Raw genomic sequence first — 12400 nt, forward strand, 5'->3', positions numbered from 1 at the left:
TAACGTGCGTGAACAAAGGTTTAAAAGTAAAAATAACGTATTCTGGGCCTCGTGTGAGTAGACGCAGCCTCAACACGAGTGTCTGGTACAGAGTTTAATGCATCAGCACTGGGGAGAAAAAGGCAGCCGAGTGTGGTGGTGTTGACCACACCACGTGTGTACGTTGAACGTCTTTCGCACCATATGTAGCCCACCGTGCTAATCGGAGGTGCGGGGTGAAAGAACAACTGGTGGTCTCTGTGCGAGTCTCTCTACGTACGTTGAACTTATTTCGCACCGTGCGTTGCCAACCGTGCCAATGAGAGGTGCGGGCGAGGGAGGGGGGGCAAGCTCAACACGACAAGCAGTTCTAAAGAAATTAGTTTTCAATCTCGATGGTGTAAAAATAGAAATTTTTTTTAAACACGCTTTAATCAAATGTACTGTCCGAGCTGCCCCTCCCCCTGCCCCCTTCCCCCATCGCCCCTCCCCTCCTTCCACATCCTCCGCCCCTCGGCGTGGCTCCCCGAGGCTTGCCGTAACGTAAGGGACCGTGGTGATTTACAGCCAACATGAGTTGAGCGTGGACAATTAGACCCGTAAAAAAAGATTGTTTAAAAATATATATATTTTTTCAATGAGAGAATATAGTCTTGTCATCAGTATGACATAAGTATACCAAGTTTGCAGTCGATAGCACATTGGGAAGTGGGTAAAATTTGAGTTAGAAGATTTTTTGAGGATACGACAACAGACGGAGTGAGTTAAATAAAAGCGTGTAATAATAAAAAATGCATAGCTCCAGTGGCTTCCTCCATAAGCTCCACCACCGCCTGGCGCAGCATTCCAGGATGCAATAGGCTCTTAACCCAACAAGCTGCGTAATCAGCTGCGTGGGCAAAATGTAGTTTTTTCCATGTACGTGTTTGAGTGGTACACGTGGTGGTCAGTGTGGTCTCCTGCCAACGCTGAACAAGCAGTTTAAGATCGTTACACGGGATGGGTGTAGCGAGACCAGGGCCATGCAAGGTGCTGCGGTGGCTAGGAGATGTTAACTACCTCGCCTGGTATGCAGGAGGTCGCGGTGGGTTCGATCCGTACCATGTGACTCCTGCTGTATAGTTGTAGTTTGGGTGTCTCTCTCTCTCCCCGTGGTCGCGTAGATTTTTTCTCTCCAGGCAACTCCGGTTTTCCCCCTCCACATTTAGAGTGGACGTCACGCGTTTGAGAGTATTCGGCTGCTGCTATTAATTTCCACACGATAGGCCACTTCGTTGGGCTATCATTTGTGATAGCGAGGCTGCTCCTGAATAAGTAATATTTGAAAAAACTTTTTTTAAAACACGCTTTAATGACATGTACTAGTGATGGCAGAACTCCACGACTCCAGAAAGTGGCCCCGAAGCTTGCCATAACGTAAGGGACCGTGGGCATTTACAGCCAACGTTAGTTGGCCGTGGACAATTAGACCCAAGCCGAAACATAACATATAAAAAAGAATGTTTAAAAATATATATATTATGATAGAATATAGTATTGTCATCAGTATGACATACGTATACCAAGTTTGCAGTCGATACCACATTGGGAGGTGGGTTAAAATTGAGTTACAAGATTTGAGGATACAACAACGACGACAACAACAGAGTTAAAAGAAAGCGTGTAATAAAAAGAGCTGCACAGCCCAGTGGGGCCTTACCTGGTAAAATTTAAAGTTTTAGCTTTCGCGACCAATATTATCCACGAGTTTTCTTTGGAGTTCGATCGCTTAAATATAAATGTGTCGTTAAACCCGCCACCACCTACACAGCCAATTCGTCAGGGTTGTCACGTCAACAAAACGTGCCCAATTCATTACTTGTTCAGCACGAACCCGCAAACAGTTTGAGTTTAGTTATACAGCCCGACTGCCGCACACTTGTGCAGCGAGACTGGGACCGTCACGCACGGAAGGGGGCATTCTCGTGCCCGCAGCGTAACTTGGGCAGATGAGCAGGCCCACTTTCAAAAGAAACCAAAGCATCCCCAACTCGGTCGACCAGCACGCAGCAGCAGACACAACCGGGATCGGCTCAAATACAGGCGGGCCTTGCTTGGCGCTGCTTCTGGAGTAAGCGAGAGCAACGCTAAATAAATTTGTAGCTCTAAAGGGGATTATTATACCCCTCATCTATCTTCTATCTATATATATAAAAGGGAAATTTGTGAATGTGTCTGTTCGAAATGTTTAGCATACTTCCCGACATGCAACAAACTTGAAATTTGGCATGTGGGTAGCTTCCAGACTGTACACAATGCAAAAAGTATAAAAATGTACTTTTGTATTTTGGGGGGCGGGGGGGGGGACGCAATAATGGATATATTTTTCACGCAAGTGAGCGGTGACGTCCATCTGTGACGTCACCCGCATGCGGCAGCGTCACGCTGTGTGCCTGCTGACGTCACGCATCCCCCCACCCCCACCCACCCTCCGCGTAGGCCGTCTATTAATCCAAGACAAGAATCCAAGTCTCGGGCGAAGCCAAGTAGTAAACCTAGTTGTATATATGGGGAAGAGCTGATAATGCAGGCAGTGATGACAAGAAAACTGCCACTATTTGGACACACATATGTAGTCGGATGGACAACAGGGACATTTAAAGTGTGTTGTTGTCGTTCGGAAAAATGGAAGGAACTCGAAAGAGAGGAAGACTCACAAGAGAATGGCTTGACGGTCACCTCCGATTGGCTACGTACGGCGTGAACGAAGTTCTACATACAGATTGGTTTCAGAAAGATGTGCACTACTTGAGCATATTAGCACTAAAAGACAGGAGAAAAATGGAAACAAATAACAAAATGTGCAGTGGCGATCTGCCCATGGCTCGTAATGATGCACTTTGGGGCCGTCCATAAATGACGTCACGCGATTTTGGACGTTTTATGACCCCCCCCCCTCAAATATGACGTCACAAAGCTCTGCCCCCCCGCCCCCCAAATATAAAACATGCTTCAAATCGCTTTAAACTATTGTCATTGTAGTGCGTATTTAATGTGGCGCTGCACTCTGATGTTGTAGGCTAAAGCATTTATTAAAAAGTCTATTTAATTAAGTAGAACGTGTTGTCTATATTTATTTAAAGTTGCGCATTTTTACGTGACGCCACATTTCTCAAACCCCCTCCCCCTCGTCACACATCGTCACAGATGTCTGACCCCCCCCCCCCCTCGTGCATGACGTCATTTATGGACGGCCCCTTACACTACACTGCTATACAATACACTAATATGCGCACTACTTGAGCCTATCGGCACAAAACAGAGAGTAAAGTGGAAACAGCAATTGACGAAATGTGCAGTGGACACCTACTACGGGGCTATGTGCCCATGGATCGTGGTGACGATGATATTGGGGATGCGTTCCCGAAAGCGTTATTTCTTTCGTACGAGAAATATATGCACACACGAGGGCTTCACTGGGGTTTTGAGGATTCCAGGGTGTGGGAGGAACACGTGTGCTGGGGTAGGAGGAGGGAGCTGTACTGAATTAAAGATGAACGCGACGCGAAGGGTTCATATCCAAGTTCCTCGTCGTGAAATTGCTATTATTCAGAATGAGAATGTTTATTTATCCTGGAGAAATCCGATGAGCTATGACGATCATTTTTTAAGATGTCCCAGTAGTTGCACGGGGTAAAAAAAGGGAAAAAAAAAACAATACAAAAACTCCTTTAAAAAGTTTTTTTTAAACGGTTTTATTAACAACTTCGTTTCACTCACGGTCGAGAAGTGCGTCAATGGCGCCTGAGACACGCAGCGCTGCTTTTTGCGCATGCCGCTTCCACAGTTTAGGTACCACGGCGTTTTTGACCTACACAAATATATATGTAAATAATAAGGCGTCCATACAAAATGTGAATTGCTTTAAAGTAGCGAATTAATTGATTAATTGATGCCGATTTTGATACAGGCATGCATTGTCACCGGATCTGAGTATGTGTGCAAAATGTGGAATTTATATGGACAACGGGAAGTGGACGAAATTTTGATGACAAGATTTGACCACGACAAAGAGGAATCAAGTTAAGTAAAACCGTTGAAAAAGAAACACGATTGGAGTGCAAAGTATACAAAAGGTAAGCAAAAATTACTATAAATAAATACGTAAAAGATAAATATATCTATTAAAATGGGGAAGATGGCAGCATTTGCGTGGTCTTCCCCGATACATTAGCACAGTTCGCGATGTAAGGTGCGAAAGACGTCCAACGTACACACCTACATGTGATAAAACACAAAAAATGCCATCGTTCCAGCGATCGAACATCTTTAAACAAACAACCTTGCGGTCAGAAAGATTCCACATACATGGTAGGACAAGAGCATTGCATAAGCAATATTATTCACCTTTCCTCTCGAGACGAAACTCCTTTTAGAATGTTCACGCCACATCGTGTGTTCTAGTGTGTATCTCTAAATTGTAGCGATAGGAAAACCCCTTCCCGCACTCCTTGCACACATGGGGCTTCTCACCCGTGTGCGTTCTCGCGTGTGCCTCCAAATTGTAACGCTGCGCAAAGCTCTTCCCGCATTGCTGGCACGAGTGCGGTTTCTCGCCGGTGTGCGTTCTTGTGTGTTTCTCTAAACTGGAACGATGTGTGAATCCCTTTCCACACTCCGAGCACTTGTGCGGCCACTCGCCAGTGTGTGATATGGAGTGTGCGGCCAAGTTACAGCGCTTCGAAAACCCCTTCCCACACTCCTTGCACACATGCGGCTTCTCGCCGCACGTGTGCGCTCTTACGTGGTTCTCCAAATCGAAAAGTTGCGTGAAGCCCTTTCCGCACTCCTTGCACAGGTGCGGCCACTCGCCCTTGTGTGATACTGAGTGCTTGGTTAAGGCGGAATGCTTTGTAAACCCCTTTCCACTTTTCGTGCACACGTGGCGCTTCTCAGAGGCGTGTGTTCTAACGTGTGCCTCCAAATTGTAACGCTGTGCAAAGCCCTTCCCGCACTGCTGGCACGCGTGCGGCTTCTCTCCAGTATGCGTCCGCGCGTGTTTCTCCAAATTGGAACGCTGTGAAAAGCCTTTCCCACACTCCTTGCACATGTACGGCTTCTCGCCCGTGTGTATCCTCGTGTGTTTCTGAAAATCGGAACGGTGCGTAAATCCTTTTCCACACTCCATGCACACGTATGTCCACTCGCCAGTGTGTGAAATGGAGTGTGCAGCCAAGTTAGAGCGGTTCGTAAACCCCTTCCCGCACTCGTTGCACACGTGCGGTTTCTCGCCGCTGTGTATTCGCGAGTGTTTCTCTAAATCGGAAAGTTGTGCAAAGCCCTTTCCACACTCCATGCACATGTGCGGCCACTCACCCGTGTGTGATGGAGTGTGTGCGGTTAATTTAGAGCGCTTCGAAAAACCCTTCCCACACTCCTTGCACCGGTGCAGCTTCTCGCCCGTGTGTGTTCTAACGTGCTCCTTTAACGTGGAACTTCGTGCAAACCCCTTCCCGCACTCGTTGCAGACGTGCGGCTTCTCGCCCGTGTGTGTTCTTGAGTGCTTCTCTAAATCGGAACACTGTACGAATCCCTTTCCACACTCTGTGCACACGTGCGGCCACTCGCCCGTGTGTGAGATAGCGTGCGTGGTTAAGGTATAGCATGTTGCAAACCCCTTCCCACACTCGTTGCACACGTGCGGTTTCTCACCGGTGTGTGTTCTCATATGCGTCTCTAAACTAAAACGTGATGTAAACCCCTTCTCACATTCCTTGCACACGTGCTTCCACCCTTCGGTAGCCACTGCCGTGCACAATGCGATGCCTTCAAGTGTCTTCCCGCACTGCTTGCAGGCTTGCGGGGTCTTGTTGCTGGTACATTCTGATTTGTCTGTCTTTATTTCCAAGCCACTGCCCTTCCCACAGTCCTCGCACAGAACTTCTGTTTCCTTTGCTTCATCTGCTGCACGTTTAGAAAATTGCAAAAGCACATTTCAATCAACCGATGCAAGAACGATAAAAGATAATTGCCAGAAACAGCACCAGTAACATTTTAGGTGATCCGAGTGCAGTAGCCTCGTTTCTAACTACCTTTGCATTCGCCAAATAAATAAATAAAAACTGCAAATGTTCACAATCATTCTCTATCGCTCTTGTTTTAGGATGACTAATCATACTAAATGCCCTTGATTGAAACTTAATTTGGATTTAAATCGAGGATGGCGCTGCCTTGATCAAATCTTCAAGATTAAGCAATCATATTGTCAAGATGAAGATTTGATCATCTTAAGCCAAACTAATGTTCAATTAAGTCCATTTCTAATCAATCATTCGTTCTGAAACAAGACGACACTGCATTGTCTTTGTTAACTTGACCAAAGGAAACTCACCTTCACCAACGTCCTCCTCCGATAACTGAACTTCGATGAAGTTCTGGTCTGAAGTGACCAGACATCTGTGGGAATCCCCTGTCTCCTCTGGCCTCTCAGCAGCTCCTTCAACCTTAACAATCTTCACATCTGGAGCTGTGATATGAAAAATGCACGATGGTTCTTTGAAGGATGGGAGATAAAATGCACGTAATAATGCAGTCAAGCTGGTCACCTGTATGTGTGTTGTACTTGCTGTCACACCGTACGTAGCCAACCATGCTAATAGGAGGTGCTAGAGTCATTTATCCGTGCACTCTTAGAATTATTGATATCTTATCTTATCTTGCCTTCGTTTGGCACTTAATTCTTGGTTTTGCTCTATGGAGCTGTATGCAGGCATCTTACCATCTTCGTCCACTTCCATTTTCACCACAAACTTCATTTTCTCAGTGCCCAGACTCCCATCATCTTCTTCCTTGATGCCTGGTCCTGCGTATGCACACGCGTTCACAATCCACTGTCACAGACGACAACTTCCAGAAGGTGGCAGAGCCACCTATATATCCTGCTGGATCAGGGTTCTATTGCTACAATGCCTCGCGTCACTTACACCGCTATTCCAGTAGAACATTCGAGCAGCGCTCCGCAGGCCGTGCACAGTTGGCTACGTACGGTGTGAAAGAAGTTCACACATATTGTGACAAAGACTCTGCGCGGGCTGTTTCCCATAGCTAAATGGATATAGAGGGTGAACAACTGGCTAAGGGAGATAGGCAGTATGACCAGTTTTGGGACCAGTCTAGATGGGGTTGACAGGGGTTGGGTCCCCCTGGAGTCGTATAAAAGGCAGTGATCAAAGCGAAGCACAGAGGAGCCATAACTCTTAGCACTTCAGCAACCCATACAGCAGTGGAGGAAGTAGGGCTTCAAGCCAGAAGCAGCGGACTGGACTCTAGGAAAGGGAGACTTCCTGAGACATAAGTAGAATTTAGACATCGTCATTAGGGTGGATTGTGGGTTGTTGGGAAAAGTATTGAAGGTTTGACGGGCTTTATTTGTGTTTCAGCACTCAGGGGGGGGGGGCATGGGCAGGAGTGAGGCTGTAATGTGGAAAGCTGGAAGAGCAAGAAGGGAGAAGCACGACCGATAGCGGGAACGGTGCACCGTGCCACTGCTGGCTGTACCCCCCGTGACTCTTGGGGAGGGGGGGAAGTTGGCTTCTGTTGGTGCTGCCAGGGTGCCCTCACGTGGAGAATGCGTCAGGCTTGGAATATACCGTTGTATGCACAGTGGTGGCTAATGTAAGACTCACATTGAGGGCTGCATGGTGATAAATGGTGTGGCCTGGGAGAGTCGCACAATTACAGCAAAGTGTGTGTGTACAACGGGTTCACGCGAGTCTTAAGGTGTTTATGGTTTTGCGGCACGGGAATATGTCCTTGAACTCGTAAGGAGAAATTGTATAGATAAAATCATGTTAATTTCAAAGCTTCCATGTGTATCTGGCTGATTATTAATAGACATCTCTCTTCAGGACGTATATCTGAGACCTCCGTTAATCGTGTGGCAATACACACCCACACTACAAAATCACCCCGTTTAAAGGGGAAGAATGCTCTGGCACGTAATTTACTACTATAATGAGCCAAGAATGTCTGTGTGTCCCGCGCGTGACGTCACTCCACGTCGACCAGCCCCCCTCATTTATAATCATGAACAGGTGGCGTCCTCCAAATGGACACCCCCCTCCATTAATAATAATTAGCAGGTGACATCACTCCACATGGGGGGGCGAGGTGCCACCTCCCCCCTCAATGTCAACTTATAACCCTCACTAAAAAGGCTGAATCCTCACGTCAAGCAATCTCCGTAACGCTATTGAGACATATAAGTAAAAAGGACGTCATGATGAACAAGGGATTATGACCTTTAAATGAAATAAGTCTGTGTCACCGCGGCCTTACAAATTGCAAACGAATGGTTGCAATAAATATCACGTCACAATCTGCTTTTCGCTTGCAAGTTTCAGATTTACTGCAATACACCCGTCCTTGGATGGGCAAAAGGCTAGTAAAGAATAATTACTAAATGTAGCAGGGAGTGAAGTTTGGGGGAGAGAGCAGAATTCCCCTCCAATTCTCCCAGTCGCCCGGCGACACATACTGAATATACATACATGCCAAACAAACCCAGGGTCTCTCAGGAGGCCGAGTTATGCCAAGTTGCCTGTAGATCAGAATCAGAACATGTATTTATACCGGTGGAGTCCCATGAACTATAAATAACATTTGGCCATTAGGGGCGATTCAGAATGTTACATGCGTCATGCATCGGGGGTCTCGTATCCAAGCACTGTCCAGATCGAAAGCCTGCTCAGCTTTCCACAGTGGCGAGATTGGGGTGCATGCCGTGAATCTTTTTATGATTTGGTCAGAGGCAGTGCGATCTTACCAGAGTCACGATTCACCGTCACGTCAGGATGCATCCTGGGGCTTGGAGTTTCATCGTTTTCTTGTTTGATGAATGCCAACTCAATGTGTGAAGTCATCTGAGAGGAGACCGACACACAGACACCCAGACACACCACGTCAGATGTGCATTTGAACATATTGGGCCGTACTCCAGTGCGTGCACGCAACGACTATTTATTTCCCCGCGATTCACACTACCCCCCTCCCCCCGGTTAGAAAACTTGCGGCGGGGGTGGTGGTGGCGATGGTGCATCAGAATCAGTTCTCGTCATGTCAAAGCGGTCGGAACTACGGTTATATGAGCGGGCTGAACACGAAGCTTCACACGGTCCATATAATAAGAATTTTGTGGGTTAGATTGCATAACCTCTTGTGGATATTGGTCACGAAAGTCTACGTGTTAAACCTTCACACGGTGTGCGCCGTATAGCAGCAACCCAGCCCTGATGCCGATCGGCTGGCTCCGTGTTCCGAAGGCGACAAAATTTGTACTCGTGCCCAGAGAGACTTGGGTCAGGATGGATGTTCCTCCTCGATTCATTTCTTGGCGGACGGTGGCATCGCAAAGATGACGACTCAATGTGTGGTGTTGTCACCACCACACGTTCGGTTCGTTAAAGCAGCTGCTGAATTTAAGTGTGCTACTTCTGATGGAGAGTCTAGTAGCTACACTTAAGGGGGGGGGGGGGTGGTCGTCAAACATTGACATCCTAAATTTCGGTGCCTCATCTTTACCCTTGGGGTGGATCAACTACACCACCCCCACCAAGTCAGACCGAGGTCAGCTCTAGTCGTCCCACAAAAGCACCGTTGATTAAATAACAGGGTGTTTCAAAACACTTTTTTTTAAACACTTACATGGGACTATCGTTTTTAATGGGGGGGGGGGGGGAGAAAACGGATAATAACACCGCAACGTGATAATAGCTTCAAAAAAATTGCTTTCAAAAGTCTAAAGAGTCTCTCTGCCACTTGTTCGCCATCATTGTCAACGCACTGCCTGGAAACTTCTCCAGGTGGTCTCCAGCAGATCCCAGAGGCGGCAGATTTTTTTTGTGGTATTGTTACAAATTCTTAGAAGTGTTAACATTTTTGATTGTGGTATTGTTGCAAATTCTCACAAGTGTTTAACCATTTTTTTCGTGGTATTGCTACAAATTCTCGCAAGTGTTAAAAAAATGTTTGAAGCACCCTGTACAAACACCCCCCCCCCACGTTGTCGCCTGTAACAGACTGTAGAGCAAGGCCGTAATTATAACAAATATTGGGGGTGGACACACCCCCCCCCCCCCCAATATTCAAATATTCTCAAAATGTCCCCCCCAATATATTGCTATAAAATTGATTTATGTTTATATGATTGTGGTTATGGTTGTACTTTATTAATCCCTAATCTCTGCCATTACATACGATAAAAAAGAAAGAAAAAACAGAGCCATGTAATACAATACACTCTTAGACATTGTTAAAAATAAATAAAAAGTCCATCCCGTGTGTTAGTGATTTTTCAAAATATTTTAGGCAGGAAATTAGTTTTAAAATTTAGATATTTTTCTGGGGGGGGGACCCCAGACCCCCTGGAAGATTTGGTCCCCCCAAATGGCTACGGCCTTGCTGTAGAGGGCAAGTTGCAGTGAGCGAGCAAACCTACGAAATGCCAGCACTGGGACACACAAGTCCGTGGGGTGGCCGCTACCACGCTCGGCCGCCTTTGTCTCTTATCCCCAGCGACGATGTTTTACTGCAGCGACTACACCGCTACACCACGTACTCATTTGAGGCCGAGTCGACCTAGGGGAGGCCCAGGACCGGTTCAGATAATCGTCGCCACTGAGTGGTGTTGGTGATGGCCGTGAGCGGGAATCGAACTCGGGGCCTTTGCCTGGTTCGGAGCGAAGCGTAGCGCTAACCGCTGCACCACCGCTCCTCGCAGTCACTTGCTCGCTTCACCCCCGGCCTCCGTTGAAGGACTCACAGTGTGTTTGTCTCCCTCCACGTGTCTCCCTGTGTTCGTCTCTCTTCACGTGCCTCTCTCTCCCTGTGTTTGTCTCTCTCCTCCGTCTTCTTGAGTTTCCGTCTGGCGCTCCCCCTGAGCGTTAGCAAGCGACAAGATGCTGCGACAAGATGCTGCGACAAGACGCCTCTCCCTCCACTCATTCACCACCCAGCAAGCGGCAAGATGCATCTCCCTCCACCCATTCACCACCCAGCAAACGACAAGATGCGGCGACAAGACGCATCTCCCTCCACCACCCAGCAAACGACAAGATGCATCTCCCTCCACCCATTCACCACCCATTCACCACCCAGCAAACGACAAGATGCGGCGACAAGACGCATCTCCCTCCATCCATTCACCACCCAGCAAATGACAAGACGCCTCTCCGTCTACCCATTCACCCAGCAAGCGGCAAGATGCTGCGACAAGGCACCTTTCCCTCCACCCATTGACCACCCAGCAAACGACAAGATGCGGTGACAAAACGCCTCTCCCTCCACCTATTCACCACCCTGCAAGCGACAAGACGCAACAAAAACGCACTCCCTATTCGCCACCCTACAAGGGAACGAGATGCAGCAAGAAGACCTAAGAAAACTAATACACTTCAAGAGCCGAATGGCTCACAGGGCTATACCTAATAAATGAACTTGAACTTGAAGCCATCGTCTCAACTCCAGCCCCTGTGACTCCCCCATCTGCCTCCCTCTCTCCCCCCACAGTTCAGCTGTCCTGGATTACCAACTATCGGGTGTGTGTGGTGTGTGCAGTGGCTACGTCTCTCTATCTCTCTCCAGCTGGGGTCTGGGGGTGAATGGGGCAACACGCAGTCACGGTAACCTTGGCATCGGACTTGTTACTCTTTGTCAACAAAAGCAAAATTTCGTAATCGAAATGACTTAATTATTGGTCCTCTGTTCTTCGGAGCAACAACGCTGCATTGTTCACAAACACCAATGAATAACCTTACCACTTACGAACAACAACTACTGATCAACAACAGAACTGGGGTTATCCAGAGTTAAAACCCCAGAAAACTGGATGTGCTTGCCAAATAACTCCAGTTATCTGGGTTTCGATCGACTAATGACATTTTTAATGTGTCCACGTGATAATGCATTGATTGTTCTGCCCCACGGCAGATATGGGAGTGTGTTTACACAGGAACTTCCTGATATGATGGTGTTGAGTTTGGTCATGTGACCAGCAAGTTACGATCTTGATTTGAAGCTTTCGTGACTGCAGGAATCCATACTCTTTGGTTCTTTCGGTAAAGTCATGTAGATAGAAATAAAGTAAAATAGAACAAATCACAACGTTTCGATCGCAACACAAGTGGCCTTCAGCAGGTGGAACAACCACAGCAAGACTACAGCATTTTCTTACTGTGGTTGTTCCACCTGATGATGATGATTGCTTGTGTTGCGATTGAAACGTCGTGATTTGTTTTATTTTATTTCTGACTACGTGACTTTACCGAAAGAACCAAAGAGTAAGGAAGTTACGCGTTAAGGGTCTCTAAGTCACGAGGCCAGGCAGGGGTGTCAGCCATTACATAGAGTACAAAATGGAGGCACAATTAGCGTCTCGATGAAGACG

General features: G+C 47.3%; 1 protein-coding gene across 1 annotated transcript; it reads right to left on the minus strand.

The window, feature by feature from the left end:
- Window positions 1–3661: 3661 nt before the first annotated feature.
- On the minus strand, window positions 3662–10904 carry LOC144949844 (uncharacterized). The gene is made up of 5 exons (XM_078879810.1): window positions 10778–10904; window positions 8783–8879; window positions 6737–6820; window positions 6350–6484; window positions 3662–5922 (listed from the first exon to the last, which is right to left on the minus strand). Exons 2-5 carry the CDS (start codon window positions 8877–8879, stop codon window positions 4400–4402), a joined length of 1839 nt encoding a protein of 612 aa, XP_078735936.1. The 5' UTR covers window positions 10778–10904; the 3' UTR covers window positions 3662–4399.
- Between the last annotated feature and the right edge of the window lie 1496 nt (window positions 10905–12400).

The sequence above is a fragment of the Lampetra fluviatilis genome, chromosome 55, assembly GCF_964198595.1.
Source record: "Lampetra fluviatilis chromosome 55, kcLamFluv1.1, whole genome shotgun sequence".
NCBI classification, from domain to species: Eukaryota; Metazoa; Chordata; class Hyperoartia; order Petromyzontiformes; family Petromyzontidae; genus Lampetra; species Lampetra fluviatilis.

Coding starts and splice junctions, on each gene's coding strand:
- LOC144949844 (XM_078879810.1), bottom strand. CDS start 8,879: ATGACTTCACACATTGAGTTGGCATTCATCAAACAAGAAAACGATGAA. Junction 6,485..6,736: donor AATGGAAGTGGACGAAGATG/GTAAGATGCCTG, acceptor TTCATATCACAG/CTCCAGATGTGAAGATTGTT. Junction 5,923..6,349: donor GGAGGAGGACGTTGGTGAAG/GTGAGTTTCCTT, acceptor CTAAACGTGCAG/CAGATGAAGCAAAGGAAACA.